The 16,703-nt window shown below is 46.2% G+C and overlaps 3 protein-coding genes across 4 annotated transcripts in view; 2 read left to right on the forward strand and 1 right to left on the reverse strand.

Moving 5' to 3' along the window:
- Positions 1 to 481: 481 nt before the first annotated feature.
- Positions 482 to 6,270, forward strand: LOC106653612 (lipopolysaccharide-induced tumor necrosis factor-alpha factor homolog). The gene is made up of 3 exons (XM_014373116.1): positions 482 to 1,115; positions 4,499 to 5,052; positions 5,143 to 6,270. The coding sequence occupies exons 2-3, from the start codon at positions 4,550 to 4,552 to the stop codon at positions 5,243 to 5,245; spliced, it is 606 nt and encodes a 201-aa protein (XP_014228602.1). The 5' UTR covers positions 482 to 1,115; positions 4,499 to 4,549; the 3' UTR covers positions 5,246 to 6,270.
- A 359-nt stretch (positions 6,271 to 6,629) lies between these two features.
- On the reverse strand, positions 6,630 to 12,973 carry LOC106653596 (acetylcholine receptor subunit alpha-L1). Its single transcript, XM_014373095.2, has 6 exons — positions 12,523 to 12,973; positions 12,382 to 12,426; positions 12,189 to 12,298; positions 10,468 to 10,648; positions 9,370 to 10,386; positions 6,630 to 7,560 (listed from the first exon to the last, which is right to left on the reverse strand). Exons 1-6 carry the CDS (start codon positions 12,781 to 12,783, stop codon positions 7,342 to 7,344), a joined length of 1,833 nt encoding a protein of 610 aa, XP_014228581.2. The 5' UTR covers positions 12,784 to 12,973; the 3' UTR covers positions 6,630 to 7,341.
- Positions 12,974 to 15,844: 2,871 nt separating this feature from the next.
- The window catches only part of LOC106653607 (acetylcholine receptor subunit alpha-like 1), a 32,445-nt gene continuing 31,586 nt past the window's right edge, over positions 15,845 to 16,703 (forward strand). Inside the window, exon 1 of one of the 2 annotated variants that reach the window (XM_023458716.1) lies at positions 15,845 to 16,166. The gene's annotated coding sequence lies outside the window, so the exon portion shown is untranslated. The remainder of the gene's footprint in view (positions 16,167 to 16,703) is intronic. The other variant, XM_023458717.1, reaches the window with a different exon arrangement.

Consider the following 16,703-nt stretch of genomic DNA (forward strand, 5'->3'; position numbering starts at 1 on the left):
AAATTTATAATTATTTGACAAACGTACGGACGAAAATTTCAAAAAAGTTTCATTTTGACCCCTTTAATAAGACACCGTACAAGGATTAATTGAATCGATATTATAGGGGAATTTTGCCTCATTGTCCACAATTTTGCACTGACACTTGAACATTTTACAGTGCTATCGATATTCTTATTGCTTGTTCTCCTAGTTTCAAGCAAAAAAGCCTTAATTTGGTAAAAAATAAAAGTAAGCACGTGGTTTCAATCTGCTTCGCAACCAACTGTAATTCCAACATGGTTTTTACTAGACCATAGTAAAGTAAGTAATATGGAGTTTGGTTTTTAATAAGCCGATATGGGCTTTCGCATTGCGGAATTACCCGCGCGCTGTTGGTAATTCCATGTCGACTATAAACTAAGAGGCGCGCGCGTCGCGCGGCGACTGCCGTGCCGAGAGCGTGCCAGCGCGTGGATGGTTCGAGTTCTGCATCAGTAGAGGCGCTTTCGGCTCCGCGTTGAAATTATCATCTCGGTATAATACAGCAGTTTGTGCGTCGGTGTGTTCGTTCGTGCATGTATACACTCGGTTGGAGTTAGTATTTACCCAGCACGTCACTGCTCGCTTCACGTATATATAATATACACTACTTCGGCGCAGCAGCAAGTAGCAGCAGCAGCTCAGATGATGGAAAATCGTCGATAGGTGCGGAACGTGCGCGCAACAGAAGTAATATACAATATACATTCGTTCGGCGAGTATATACAAGTGCGAGAAATATAAGACTCGCGCGTCGTTGTTGGTTCGTTCGTTGTTGTTGTTGTTGCTATTGCATTGCTAAAGAGGCGCAGAGGCGGCGGAACGCAGTGCGTGAGCGGATTAATAAAAAGCGAAAAGAAGGAGTCTTCTTTGTTGCCGTTTTATTCGCTATCGTGTGCCAACTGTACTGTGTGTGTGATTGTGGAGAGTAGTAGTAGCGAGCTGCTATCGTCGTAAAACGAGAGTGAGTGCACGCCGATAATAATATAATACACACGTACTAGCCAAGAAGAGATCGAGGAAAGCTTTGCTGTTGCTGCAGCAGCAGGGGAGAGTGCAACAGAGAGCGAGCGAGCTATTTTTGGAGCTTTGAGGTTAGTATAGGTGTCTCTTTCTCTCTCTATCTCTCTATCCTGCGTGCATGTGCGTGTGAGTGTGACCCGGAATAACAAAAGGTTCCAATAACTGGGGTGAATTTTCAGCGCAGTCCGCGTGCAGCATCCACGGACGCGAGTACGTGTGCGTGCGTAGCGCGCGAGATCAGCTGACGTATCTCGCGTCTGCCAAAAAAAAAAAAAAAAACAAGAAAAGTGCAGCGCGTTATATCGCAACTTTTTGACGGATACGTAGATTTCCGGAGGCATGTCCCTCCCCCGCGCGATACGTACACGCCGAGAACCGCGGTCGATTGATTAAAAGTCGGTTTGCAACGTTGTTATACACAATTATAACGAATTACGCGTAATCGACGCGCGCGGGAGAGGGAAAAGCGATGATATTATATGTGGAGTCGACTCTTATGCGTCTGCATGCAATGCCACACACACACTCACACATATACACAACGCAGTGAAAGTGATATTATGTGCACGTTATATATATTATTACGAGCCAGTCGAGAGTCGCTCGTTCTTTTTGGAACGTCGCTTCGTCGAGTGTGTGTGTGTGTGTGTGTATCTCTCGAATTTAATCAATCGTCGTTACGCACATGCAGATACAGTATATAGGGTGGTTCTCTTTGCGAGCGTGACTCATCTCGGGTTTCTATCTCTCTCTCACTCTCACTTACAATATTGGAATTCCTCGGTGTATTTTTTTTTTTTTTTTTTATATATATAGCTCCGAAAAGAAAAGCTAATAAAAAAAAGCTACTCGGTCGGTGCCAATGAAAGAAATTTTCGTTATAAAACCCGGATTCGAAGGAAAAGCCCGTGCCAAGATAAAACAAAATATTCCAAAAACCCGCACCGTTCATCGTTATAATATATAGAACGAGAGACGCTCACGCAGCGGCAGCGGTGGTTTTTTCGCGTGTAACGTGCGTCGCCGAAAGATGTCACGGTCAGTTTCGATACTCTGGAAGCATCTCTCTACTCTGTCTCTATGTATTATAATAAAAATATTTGCCAGCAGCAGCGGCACGCGTTAAACCCGCGACGAGCACCTCTTCGACTCGTGACATACGGCATTGTTCTCTCTCTCTCTCTTTTTACTTGGCTGTGCCAATGAATTTGAAAATACTCGAGATAAATCGTTGGCCGATTGTCAATCGCCCCGCGCGCGCGAATCTCCAGCGACATATGTCTCCGTGCTTGTCGTATACTTTAATTTTTTTCACTCTCGGCTCCTCTTATCGATAGCGAAATTCTCATTTACGCACGATACGTCGTTTTTTTTTGTACGAAGTTGTAAAAAAAAAAAAAATCGTTGTCCAATCTTCTATATCGTGTAACTAATCAACGCGAGTTATAGCCGGCTTCTTAAAAAAATGTGTATCGAATATAATACACAAAGTAATAAAACTTATTATCAGATATCGTATGCACATAGGCGTGTCCGCGGGAAAAATTAATATCACGATGATGTGCGAATTCAACGGAACGCGTATTCGATCGATCGTATACAACAGTGACCCACGCACAAGTACAGAGTTATTTTGCAAAGTATATAAGCGCCAGAAGCCAAAACGGATTAGGCTGCGTCTCTCTCGGAATATTGTTTCGGAGCGAGTTTTAAAAATAGCCTTCTCTCTCGGCCGAGTCTCGTAATAATGTAATATTATATTAAGCCGCGCGCGCGATAAAAGTACACACGCGCTCGCATACGCAATGTTATAAATTGCAACCGACGACGAACTTTCATTTTCCCAGACCCGCGTATGAAACGCACGCAGGTAATGTGGCGTTTGTGTGTGTACGTGTATTATGTGTGTTTACGTGTGTGTATATATATGTACGACAGTCGCGCCGCGTTGCATCAGCTGTTTGACGAAGAAACGGGTTTGACAGTTGTGTGTGTGTGTGTGTGTGTGCGTGTGTTGCATCTCCTTATACTCGCCGCCGCCGCCGCTGTAAATTCCAGGCGATATTTTTGCAATGCATACACGTTACGTTAATACAGAAACATCGTGTCTATTTTTGTTTTGAAAAAACAGAGAGACAGAGAGAGAGAGAGAGAAAAGTAGAAGAAGAGAATAAAAAAATGACGTTCGACGTCTCGCATACACACGTTGTCTCGCAACAAAGACGAAAAAACAAAAAAAAAAAAACAGAGCCAACGATGATAATGCGCTCCTCGAGGCGAAGGAAAAAAACCGATGCTAATTTTGCCGTGTGGTTGTATATCGGACTCGAGCATACACATTATTTTGCGATCATCCGTAATAACGCGCCGCGCGCACTGGACGTCGCGTCGCGCGCGGATCGTCGAAAAACCATATGTATAATAATAATAACAGCCGCGCGTCGTATCAATGACGCAGACTAGAGCTTCCTGCGCACACATTTATTGCACGCCGCAAAGTACCTGTGTATTATATATCGCGAAACGCGCGCCGATTAAAGGACACGGCTTCTCGTATCATTATAAACTTGTATATACTACTTTTTGCTATCGAAGCGCTGCGGCGAAATGAATGTTCTTCTCTTTCTTGCTTACTTGTTCGTTCTCGCGTGAGTCCACCGCTCTCTTATAATATACCAACGCTATTAATACAAAGACTTTTTTTATATATATTACGATGCCTCCTTCGTGCATCGCATCGTGTACATAAAGATTCGTGTTTTGTTTGCTCAACTTCCGAGGCGCGAGCTCGAACTTTCACGCGGTTGCGATGCACACTTCCACCCGTGATAGATAATGATGATACTTTGTGCGCGGATTCAACTCCTCGCGTTGCCGGACACGCGCGTGAATTGAGCGCAAAAAAAGTGTCCCCACCGGGGCCACACACACACACGCTTGTTTTCTCGATCTTTCGATTTATCATTTTTATATATACGTACAGGCGCGCGCGCGTCTCGTTTCGAGGAGATGAAAAATCACGCCTGCGAAGCGCGAAATATTTATCCAGTCACTGCACTGTGTAAACGCACACACGCGCGCGCACACGTTATTCGTGCAAACTCATGGGAGTAAGAAAATAAAAAAAAAGCGAAGAAGAAGACGAAGACGACGTAGTCTCGCGAGCGCGTTAAAATAACTTTTTCAACGCCGTTCAACCGTGTCAGATTGTATGCATTATGTAAAATCAGTCGCTTCGCCTCTGCGCAGTCTACTGAATTTGACTCGCGCGCGCCGATGTACTCTTCATCGAGCTATAAACTTTTTTGACGCGCGCGCGTGCCGTGAGTGTATTTACATTATTAAAGCGCCCAGTGGCCCTGACACTTTTTACTCCCCGTAATTAATTACATCGTTAATTTTCTTTATCGAAAAAATTAAGAATTCTAATTAAATTTCTGCTCGACTTTTGCAGAGTAAAAAAAGGTACATCCTTGACCGGAGCGAATCAACCTCGCTGAAAATAATGGCCAAAGGAGGAGGAATGTCAGGAGGTGGCGGAGGTGGCGGCGGCAGCGCCTACGGACCCAGCATGGACGCCGGTCCCTACATGCCGTCCGCGCCCCTGCCCTCGGCGCCGCCGTCGTACGAGGAGGCCGTGGGTCTCGTCGCCGCGCCGGGAGCGAACATGCCGCAACCGCCGCCCAATCCGGGCTATCCCACGGGTCCGGCGTCGATGCCCATGCCCATGCCCATGCCCATGCCCATGCCGATGCCACAGCCCGCGGAGCCGGCGCCGGTTCACGTGACGCAGCCACGGGCCAGCAGTAGCCAACACCAACAACAACAAGCCGGTAGCAGCGCCAATAATCCCACGGTGAGGGTGATACACCAGCACGTGAGCCTCGCGCTCGGCCCGAATCCCATCAAGATGTCGTGCCCGTCGTGTCACGCCGACATCAAGACGACCACCATGTCGGATCATCAGCCCAGCGCTCACGTCTGCTGCATCATTCTCTGCCTACTGGGGTAAGTTTTTAAAGAAAAAAAAAAAAACAATGATCTAATCTCGCTCTCAACGACTCGAATCTTTTTGCTAATTGTGTTTTTTGCCCGCAGGTGCTGTCTGTGCTCGTGTTTACCCTACTGCTTGAGCTCGTTCCTCAGCGTACACCACTTCTGCCCGAACTGCAAGGCCTACATCGGCACGTGGAAGGGCTGACCGTGCGAGGGCGAGACCATAGTGGCGGCGGCGAGCAGCAGCAGCGGCCGCAACCACCGGACCATTGTTATCCTTGGCTAGCCAGAGAGATAACGTTGACCCGCGTTGTATAAATATTATTGTTAAGCCTGTGCCGCGCAATCGCAACGCATCGCAGCAACGAACTCGAAGGCCTCGAGGCGCGGGCCGCTCAGCATCCTCCTTTTTTCGTCCAAGGTTTTTCTCCAGCAATTTTCTCCAGCTCGAACGAACCGTCGATGTTTATTTATTTTTCGTCTTCTCTACTGTGGGCTTTCGCGCGTTTCGCGCATACATTATAATAGTACGTAAGAGAGAGAGAGAGAGAGAGAGAGAGAGAGAGAGATAACGTTTTTCAATTATCTGTAATATGTACATAGCGTGTGGTCATCCGTCACTCGATACGAGAAAATGAAAGTGAAAGAGACAGAGAGAGGAAATAAGTCTCTTATCAGTATTTCTTTTTTTTTTTATTATCGTGCGATATTAATTCAGCATTGCCAAATGTGCAGTCGTAATTATGTATCAAGTATAAACTGCTTCAATGTAATTAAATTCTCATCGAATCCGACGTGTTTTTTTTTGTCACCTCCTACTCGAAAGAAAAGCTCTGTACATATTTCCAAAACCATATTTAACGCATACATAAATTATATATGATGTGAGATCGTCGAATCTGTTAGAGATATACTGGAAACGGTATACGTAAACGAAACCGAATTGAATGCATAAATGCGCTTAGCGAGAGAGATATTTGTACAGATTATTTTTACGAATTGTGTACAAAATACAACAAAAAAATGGCGTGAATAAATCACGATATGCGTTTAAAGCTTTGCTTGCGCTATACTCGAGAATCGCTTGTTGAGAATCTATAGGGGAATGATAAAAAAAATATATAAAACTACGAATCGTTTATGTGTTAAGATTGTTGCTGCGTACAACCGAAAATAATGCATAGTTATTTTTATCATTTTTACCGTAGGTAAAAAGCAGATGAGGGAGAATGAAGAACAAAGTATACAAATTTATAATTAAGAAATAGTTTGTAATTATTTTTTTTACTGTTCATCTGATAAATGTTAAATGTATAATATACAAACAACTGCGCAGTGGTGTGTGTGTGTGTATGTGTGTGCGAACACCACACATCGACGTCGACAGCGAAACGTCGTTATTACGTGCTCCATCGCTTTAATTATTACAATCGCAACAACAGCCTATATACCGTGTAAATCTTTCGTTTCATTCCAAGCGTACCAGAGTCAATTTTTTTTTTTTAATACATACCTATTTTTATATACTATGTATATTGTGTTTTTATAATTATCATTTATATTTTTTGACATGATTTTTTTCGAAAGAACATGATTAGGTTTTGTTTGTTTTTTTTTTTTTAATTAATTTTTAAATGCGTTTATTTAGTTTTTAAGTTTAATTCTTTAGCAGTGATTCCACTCGATTGTTGTCGTAATCTTCCATTGTATAAAAAAAGTCTACTATTAAGGCGACAGAACTTGTTCGCGTACAATTTTTTTTTTATTAATATCTATATATAGAATATATATAATATCATTTATAACGAGAATAAAATAAAAAACTTGTTTCCCGAACACGTGATGCTGATTGTTATTTTCATTCCTTCGAACACAATGAAAACATTTAATGTAATAATTATAAATAGATACACAATTAGACTTTGACGTATCAAATTTACAGAACTTTACACGATCGCTTGCAATATTGGCACTCCATTCGAGCTTTATCATATCACATGTATGCAAATACCCGCAGGATAAAACTCGGAATCGTAATGATGATCTAATTTATACACGCTGCGTGTATTTACGATGATTTCAATTAAAACTCGTCGCGTTCGCGCGTGCTCCGGACGTGTCAACGTTATACATCGAGTAACATATTACAAAAATGACGATCGAACGACGCGGCGCGATATATCGACGATACAATATGTACACACGATAGATCTCTCGCCTCGATAAAAGAGAGAGAGATAGGGAGGAAACTGCGACTACTATGTCGAGGGCCGCAGTGCCGCATACGGGTCGTTGGTCGCTTCAACGCGTGTGCGGCGGCACGAAATTTTCCAGCTTCTTGTTGGGATTGAGCATCTGTCGGGCGACCGAGGACAGCTCCATGTCGATGGGCTTGGTGTCGTCGTATAGGGCCGGGGCCTCGCACAGTATCACGATGGTGCCGACGAACGAGGCGATGGCGAACACCCACAGGAACAGCCGGTCTAGGACCATCGCCACGAAGCCCCAGTCCTGGTCCTCCTGCGGATTGAGTTTTTTTTTTCAATTGTTTTCTTAGGCGGTACTCGATATGAAAAACACGAGTTGCTTTAACTAAAATTATTTATCAATAGTTTTTACGTAGAAGTAAATTGACAGAAGCAGTTGACATCAATGATGTTGCAAAGTATTTTTAAATGAACATTAATTAACAATTTGGCTTGCTTTTGAAGATTTAAATAAAAAATTTAAATGAGCTTAAAAGTGACAATTTAATTGTTTTAAAAAATTTTACACCAGCTTCGAACACCACTTTAATTGCGACAATACCACTAGATGGCGAGTACTTTAATCTGTAAATCTGTAAGTGGTAAAATATTTCTATAAAAGTACAAGTACACGTGTACGCGTGTATGTACGCGTGTCGACGCACGTCTTGGCCATTTTTAAACTCACATTTTTACGGAAAAAAAATTAATAATGATAGTTAAGAAATCAATCAACAAAATTGAATAGTAAAAATTGAGACTCATGGCTGAACAATTCCAAAAATCAGCTGTGTAAGAGCAGCTGTGAGATGTTGAACTTCCATGCGTATGTTACAATTAAAACATTCAAGCAGTTCAGTTTATAATAAAATAAAAATGTTGTAGCGACACATTTTGTGTCGATTATGATCGAAATGATTTTTATTTAAATTCAACCCTTTAACGCCCAACATTGCAATTTTGCGCATCAATTTTTGATTGCTTGAAAACCATAGATAAAGTTTATGTTTTTTCTCGAAAATTCGTAACCAGGGGTTTTTGGGTGTGCTCTTTCAAAATCTGGTATTATTTTTGCAAAATATTAACAAAATCATTGCTTATTAGGCAAATAAAAAAAACGTGATTTTTCGACTCGAAAATTTATTTACAAGTCGATTTTCGACCTCTTCTTGCTATCGGAGGGCTCTGGAAACCCCAAGAGTCGTGCAGTTTTGCTATAAACCTTCGAGAAAAACAATATCGGGATTTTTATCAAGGCTCTTTGCTTCTAAAATGGCGGACTTAAACCATGCAGCTGTATCGAACTTCATCAATTTTTTACTCGACAACCGTAAGCTTGACGAAAAATTTTTATAGAACAAAAAGGATTTAAAATTGTTCAAAGTATACGTCAGAGTTTTTTTCAGAATTTTTTGAAAATATTTTTGATTTTTCAAAATTCGGTCATTTTACAAAATTCTCAAAGATATCCACAAATTCTGAAAAATTTCACATTTATTCTTTACGGACGATTACAAACACTTTTTGTTCTATAAATTTTTTTTCTAAAGCCAATAATGAGCGAGTGAAAAATTCATAAAGTATTTATAAGTATACAATCAGTAAAATAGATTTTTGAATTTAATTCATTCGCGTGTAAGATAAATGAACATTCAATCATATAAGTTTTCGAAAATGAGCTCTTACAAGGAGACCACTCCAGCTCCGGGTCATGGATTTGCTCCAAAATTTTTTTACGATCTCCTGGTACCCAATACTGAAGCTCCCTGTGTTTAGTTTTATCTCATGGGCCTTAGTTTGATCTCTTAGGGCCCATTTTTTAGAGGATTTTCCACATTATAAAGAAATCTTTGTTATTTTCTATATCGATATAGAAGTACTTGAATCTGCTTGAATTTTTTCATAACTTTTGGGACCATCTACCATTTAATTCAAGAGTCCCAAATTGGACGCTTTTTTATAGATTTTAGGACTTCTTAAAGAGAGTGATAATGTGGAAAATCCTCTAAAAAATGAGCTCTAACGATGATTATGAAGTAGCTATAACGATATGAAAAAAAACAAATACAAAAAAAAATCGTACCGCATTGAAGTCGTCTTGGCGCTGTATATGATGCTGTATGAACATGACGTTGTGTATCGCCTTCTCCAGCTCGAACGGGTACTTCTTCCTGGCGGCGATGTCGCTCATCGAGTCGCACTCCACCCCCGTGATCACTCCGGGCACGGGCATGCCGTTGTACGGCTGGAAGCGATGATGCGGCTGGGTACCGCCGCCGCCCACCAAACCGTTGCAGCCTGCGGCCGCCAGTCTGCCGCGCAGCGACTCTGGCGACGACAGCAGCGAGCCGTTGCCGCCCTGGCCACCTTGGCTCTGGGCCGCCGCGGCCGCTGCGACCGCCGCCTCGAAGGCCGTCTTGGGCTGCTGCTTCTTGCCGCTGTGATTGTTCTGATCGAGATGATTGCCGGACTTGCCGCCGGCCGAGTGGCTGCCCCGCAGCAGTCCGCTACGGCCGTAGATCTTGCGACCGGCCATGTCGTCGAGCAGATCGTCCGGGACGCGCATCAGCAGTAGCTTGGGCAGTCGCCGGATGAACACGCCCCTGACCCACTGGGCCATCTTGTGGGTGCTGGGCTTGCGATAGTGCACGTTGAGTATGATGATGGTGACGACGACGGACAGGCCCACCAGCACCATGGTGAAGAGCAGATACTTGCCGAGGAGCGGCAGCGCCAGCGAGGTCGACGGTATGATCTCGGAGATGAGCAGGAAGAACATGGTCTGCGAGAGGAGGATGTTGATGCAGAGGGCGATCTTTTCGCCCGAGTCGGCGGGCAGGTAGAACGCCAGGACGGACAGATAGGAGATGCCGACGCAGGGGATGATGAGGTTGACGGTGTAGAAGAGGGTCTTGCGACGCAGAGTGATGTTGAAGAAGATGTCGATGTAGGGCTCGTGACAGCACGGATAGTACTTCTCGTGGCGCTCGGCCGGCACGCCGAGTATGTCCCACTCGACGCTCGGGTAGTACTCGCGCAGATCGATGCCGATCTCGACGCTGTCGTGGCCTCGCTTCTGATTGATGTGCTTCAGGTCGATCTGTGTGTACACGTGTGCGATGAGTCACGCGTTTATATATATTTGTAATATTCATTTTTGTACGTGTATATATATACGTGCCTGAAAGCCATCGTAGGTCCACGAGCCGAACTTCATGAAGCAGGTCTGCTGATCGAAGGGAAAGTAGCGAACGTCGATCTCGCAGGACGACTTGAAGATGGCGGGCGGCGTCCAGACGACTTTGCCCGTGTGATGCAGTATGGCCTTGGTCATGGTGGTGACGCCGTACTCGCCGTCGGCGCTGAATAAAATAAATAACGATGACGATGAGATGTATAGCGATGAGAGAAAATCGAGAGGCGAGGAGGATCATAATTGTTTTTTGTCTCGGATTTCTCCGTCGATTCGATCGTTTGCACTGGAGCGAGAGACACCGACACAACCTGTGAATCTCCTGAGTAAATCTACAGGGAGCGAGAATTATTTTATAAAAGTATTTTGACTTTCCCACTTTCAGATTTACAGATTAAAGTACTCGCCATCTAGTGGTGTTGTCGCAATTAAGTCGTCGAAATTGGTCTGAATTTTTTTAAAACAATTGAATTGTCACCGTTAAGCTCGTTTAAATTTTTTGTTCAAATCTTCAAAAGCAAGCCAAATTGTTAATTAATATTTATTTAATAATACTTTACAAGATCATTTATTGGGTCGTTTTTCGCGTCTTTTTGATGGACATTATTGAAAGCAGTCTACATTCGAAATGGTAGACACACAAAACTCTGAAAAGATCGTCTTATATACAAGAGGCGGATCCACGCCTCTGCACATCGTCTGCAGGAGGGAGAAGGACGATCGGCGGACAAGGCGATCTCGTTCTTCGAGGCCTGCCGAGGACGAGAAGGTCCAAAGGTGCAGCTTCGTTTTCCCCGGCGAGAGTTACTTCGGCAGGAGTTATGCAGTACGCGACCAATCCGTGAATCAACTCGGACAAGCGGCCGATGCTCTGGCGCCGGTGATGCTTCTCCAGGACAGGCGTCACGAATTGTTTCGAAGCGACGCCCTGACGATCATGAAATTTTTCACCGAGCGCGGACTGTTCGCGTCGTCGGCGGCGCTGCCGGACTCGTTTTGGCATGAGAACGAGCAATTCGCTAACTTAGCCCACGGCATTGAGCTGAGCGCGGATCTGTCGCTCAGCGACGTTCTAAGATTATCGCTGGACGGAGAGAATATGACGAATCTCCGATTTTATTGGGTCAGCTTGATTCTATTTGAGAGATCAAGACTATTGGCGGAGTTGCCTTACGAAGCCGTCCGGATTTGCATACCAAATCTGTGCGAGATAATATCGAGGGGATTTTTCCGGTCCTGGGCCATAGATACCTGTATGCAATTGATGTTCCTAAAATTACCAGCTATCTGCTGCGACATGATAATCAGTAGCTTAATAAACGAAGATTTATATAACATAACTTTAGCCACTTCAAGCTGCAGCTGTGCATAAAATATATTATATACAATTATTTTTACTTTACCACTTGCCGATTTGTAGATACAAGGGCACTCGCCACCTAGCGGTGGCGGCTTAAACTAGTATTAGGTTGGTACAGGGCCTAAAGCTTTTCAAACAATTAAATCATGATTTTTGAGTAACTTTAAATGCATTTAACATTTATTACACAATCGTTATTAAACAAACGCCAGAAAACAAACAAATTAGCCAATCCGTCGATTATTAATGTTGAGCATTTCCAGCGGGGTAATGTAACGATAATAACAATTTGTACGAGCGACGATGATCGCACGGAGGTCAACGAATACGCATTATGTATGTAACTCACTTGTTGTAAAGGACGATATCCGGCAGCCAGATGTGCTCCGACGGCACGTAGAGCTCCGTCACGCCACCGTACTCCGAGGGATCCCATTTGAATTTGTGATCTTGCCATTCCTGAGTCAATGAGACAACGATGCAAAGATTAATTTTTCATTTTATATACGTATGTACAAGAGGTATACACAGGATGGACTTACGTGTTCGAGCCAGACGTTGGTCGTCAGAATCTGATCTTTTAAATTCTGCGAACGAACAAACAAAAAAAGAATAAAAATAAAACACAAGTGCCAGACCAGAGCCGCTGATCCATATATTATCATGATCATTATTGTACTCACGAGGTCGATGAGCTGCGACAGCCTCAACCCGAGCTTCACCACGACCGTGTCGTTGTTGCTGTAGACCGGCCTGATGAGTCGATTGTAATTCGAGAGCAGATCGTCGTAGAGCCGCTTGGCGTCGGGATTGGCCTCGGCGTCGCGCGCCGCCAGCGTCGTCAGCAGCAGCACGAGCAGTGCCACCAGCAGCGGCGGCGGCGACAGCGGTGCCCAGCGGCGCACCCGCACCAACCACAGCTTGCCCGAGAAGACGCTCGTCATCCTCTCTTTCTGTTTTCGTTGATTTCTTTTCAAACTCTGCTGGCCATGTTTTCACGCACAGACACGCCGACGACGATGTATACTCCGTGTGTGTTTATGGACGCACGCGCGTGATATTTTATTATTATTAAAAAAAAAGCTCTCGGATTCGTAAGTGAGTCGAGCTTTAGCAAGCAGCAGCAACAGCAGCGCGCAGGGATGCCGCTGGAGCAGCACTGAGAGACAGAGAGAGAGGCTGAGACACGCGCGCTAAAGCAGCAAAGTTTAGCAGCAGCAGCAGCACACAACACCAGCAGCACCAGCATCAGTAGTAGCAGAGGAGGGTGAAAGAGGAGAAAGAGGAGGAGGAGGAGGCATCGATTTCGAGGCGCGCTTGCGCGAGCCCACCCCGCGCACAGCGCAGCACTGTTATTCTCTCTCTCTCTCTCTCTCTCTATGTACTGCATCAGCCTCACCCTTTGCTGTGCGCTGCTGCGCTGTCACTCTAGCGCGTACTAGAGCTGCTGCCGTTATCGCGTTCATATAGATGTATGTATGTGTATGTGTGTGTCTGTAATGCCTCGCGATTTAAGCCCGAACACGTTTTTACAGAGGTATACGCGGCTACGAAATGCCGATGTAGATCTCTCGAGATCGCGACGCCGACGAGTCGTCGATCGCTTCGTGGATCCCCGCGAGTCGTTTACGCAATAATATATAAATCAAGCGCGCGCCTGTGTGTATATGTGGAAAGGATCCTCGAAAGCTCGCTTTATTTTGCGCGACGAGAAACGCGTCCCGTGGGTAGCATCGAGTCTTTCTCCTTCCTTCTCTCTCTCTCTGTGACACGCCGCGACGGAGAAAAAGTGTCGCGATTTAACGTCGTCGAAGTAGAGAAGGAAAGCTATATGTAAGAGGGAAAAAATTCCAACTCGGGGCGGTGCGCGCGAGCTTTTAATCGACATAGTTTTCGGTACTTAATTACCGGCAGAGGAGCTCGAGGAACCGTGCTTTTTCTCTCTCTTTCTCTTTCTCTCTTTCTCTGTCTGTCGGTCGCGCGCGTGCAAGCTTGCAGAAGAAATTCGCGAGGGATGAATTTCTCTCTCTTTTCTCTTACTTTTTTTTTATATTTTATACAGTATATCCATGGATAAATCCGCAAGCTGATCTGCTATTGTGCACTGCGGCTAAATCATCGCTCGCGCCCCTTTCCTTTTTTTCATTCCCTACATAGATAGATATAGAATAGAGCTTATACCAATCTATAAATTCGCATTAAAAGTCACGGGCCAAAGCTCTCGGAGCTTGCGAGCCAGCAGCGTTATACGTATATGTAGTAGGGGGGATCGCCTCTGTAATATATATAATACGAAAGATCAGCTGCTGCTGCTGCTGCGCTCCGAGAGATTCTGTAGTGCGCGACGACGACGATGCGGGATCGCTGCTGCTGCTGCTTATATGCATCTATACTTGTGTGTGTGTGTGCAGCTTGGCCGCGCGCCGCACGTGGTCGCGAGGCTGCGGGGCGGGTGTGTCTCGTGGCGGCTCGGCTCGGCTCGTGCGCTCGCTCGCTCGCTCGGCGCCTCCACATGGGGCCGGCATTGGTTCGCTCCCCGGGCTCTCTCTCTCTCGGCGCGCACACCACACACTGTACCGTATACCGATGGGGATGATATGCAGCTGCGCTGCGTTATATATACGTATATATTAGATATAAGGTGTACATGCGCACACGCAGCGAGCGAGCGAGGCGCTGCGCTCTGCTCTCGGCTCTCGTGTGCACCACCACCGCCGCACCTCCTCCCCCTTCTCCTCTCTTTTAACTCCCTCTCGCCCCCCTCTCGCTCCTCCGACCCCCGCCGCTCGTTGCGCACTGCACACAGCACACAGCACACAGCACACAAATATATATACATAGATATATGTGCACACGGCTAGTAGTAGTAAGTATATAGCATATACTGGCCGCGCGTGAGCAGGGCGGAGCAGCAGCGGCAGCAGCAGCATCAGCAGCAGCATTATCGAGAGTAGTCAGCCAGTGTACTTCTAGTCGCGTTCGTCGACGCTACGGAGAGAGAGAGAGAGAGAGAGAGAGCAGTATATATAGTAGCTGCCAGCAGCGCAGTCGCCCCAAAACGGGCCCGCCGTGAGAGAGGGAGTGTAGAGAAAGCCCCGTATGCCTCTTATACGAAATACACAAGATAAAGATAAAGCTCAATCGAGCTTTTTTTCCGTATATCTCTCTCTCGAACGCGCGATTAACTAACAAAAACACAAACACGCACAACGTACACACGTAGAGTAAGTTACACAGATTTGTATACACACACACGTTCACGTACGATCGGAAGAGGAAGAAGAAGAGAAAGAAGAAGAAGATCAAGAAGATAATATGCAAGAGGAAGCAGAAGGTGTCAGTGTGTGTTGAAAAAAAAATCGTTGCCAAAATACGATTCTCCTGTTTGTATTATCATTTTTCTCATCGTAAAGTTTTTTTAGTTCGTTGTTTCGAGGGTTTAACCCCCTCGTGCAGTGCGCGTTTACTTCGCAGTTCTACGAGCGAGCTTTTCCTCGAGCTTGCGAGCACAGTGTTTCGTGTGTAGAGAGAGAGCCGCTCTGCCGCTCGATGTGTCGAATCATCGAAGCCGCCTTCGCCGACGCCTGCGTCGTCATTGCCGCCGCCGCCGCCACCGTGAAGACGAGTAAATCATCAGTCGTTGACCCTTAGAAGTCGCTCTCTCCATCTCTCTCTTTCCTCGCGCATTCATTATCAACGACACGACGACTGCGTCATGCGAAGATGCGAGGAGAAGCAGCGGCTCAGCAGTAGCAGTATGGGGCCGCCGAGCTGGTGCTGGTGCTCGTTGTACGCTGGGCCCTTCCGGCTGGACTTGGCGATGCTGGTGGCTGGAGTAGTTCAGGCTGCGGGCCGCTAGTGTCCAACGACGAAGACGACAACAACAAATCTGCCCTTCACCTTGTTTACCACCAGCCCCCTCCAAAAAAAGCAAGGAGAGAAAGAAAGAGAGAGAGAGACAACTTTACGAAATAATAATACGATATTATTACGACGCGTAACGCGCCAAGGGGTGGCCCAGCCGCGAGTGTGTGCCGCGCGTGTGATGCGCGTCGCGGGCGTGCGCTACGACAGGGCCCCGAGGGCTGCTTGCGACAACGACGAGCAGAAGAATCAGCGCTATCTGCCAGCGCGCGAGGACTCGACGATCGGATCGAGGCGGCGAAGAAGAGCCAAGACGACGACTCGACGGCGCGAGCTGCGGCGATAGCCCCCCTGGCGCCGCATCGTCGTCGTCGTTGTCGAGGAGTCGTCTCCGGCAAGCGGCAGCCGCAGCAGCAGCCGGCAGGGGCCCGCGGGCGATGTGCCCGGCCCGAGGAAGCTCTACGTGAGTATTATAACATCATCATCGTCGTGCGTATATCGTTACGAAAGAGAGCGAGAAAAAAAATAATAATGAAACATCGTCGAGTGACAACGACGACGAGTGAGCTTGCAGCTGCAGCAGCCCCTCCCGCGAGGGGCTGGTACATTATATACGCGCTCACGTATATAAAATATATATCTAACGTCGCGACACACGACTTTGTCATCGCAGTCATTGCAGCCGCTGCTGCTGCTGCTGCTGCTGAACGCGAACGAGCAGAGCAAAGCAGCAGCAGCAGCAGCAGCAGCAGCAGAGTCGAGTCGAGCGGGTCAACGGCTCCTCCAAGCGGCGTCGCGCGTAATTGATCCCCCGCACCACACACAGCCTCTCTGCTGCTGCTGCTGCCTCCTCCTCTGCTTCTACCACCTCTTCCCTCCTCTGTATGTGTATGTGTATGTGTGTGCGTTTTACCCCAGTGCAGTGTGCAGTGTGCAGCAGCAGCAGCGAGTGTGTGTATATGCGGGGGGCTGCTGCTGCTGTGTCTGTATATAAGAGTGC

The sequence above is a fragment of the Trichogramma pretiosum genome, unplaced genomic scaffold, assembly GCF_000599845.2.
Source record: "Trichogramma pretiosum strain Unisexual culture from Peru unplaced genomic scaffold, Tpre_2.0 scaffold75, whole genome shotgun sequence".
In the NCBI taxonomy this organism is placed as follows: Eukaryota; Metazoa; Arthropoda; class Insecta; order Hymenoptera; family Trichogrammatidae; genus Trichogramma; species Trichogramma pretiosum.

What these genes read in the sequence shown, in the direction of transcription:
- LOC106653612 (XM_014373116.1), top strand. Translation starts at nt 4,550, where the DNA reads ATGGCCAAAGGAGGAGGAATGTCAGGAGGTGGCGGAGGTGGCGGCGGC. An exon ending in ATCATTCTCTGCCTACTGGG is followed by an intron (nt 5,053 to 5,142) that starts GTAAGTTTTTAA and finishes TTTTGCCCGCAG; the next exon opens with GTGCTGTCTGTGCTCGTGTT.
- LOC106653596 (XM_014373095.2), bottom strand. Translation starts at nt 12,783, where the DNA reads ATGACGAGCGTCTTCTCGGGCAAGCTGTGGTTGGTGCGGGTGCGCCGC. An exon ending in TGTCGCAGCTCATCGACCTC is followed by an intron (nt 12,427 to 12,522) that starts GTGAGTACAATA and finishes GTTCGTTCGCAG; the next exon opens with AATTTAAAAGATCAGATTCT. An exon ending in GGACCTACGATGGCTTTCAG is followed by an intron (nt 10,387 to 10,467) that starts GCACGTATATAT and finishes GTGTACACACAG; the next exon opens with ATCGACCTGAAGCACATCAA.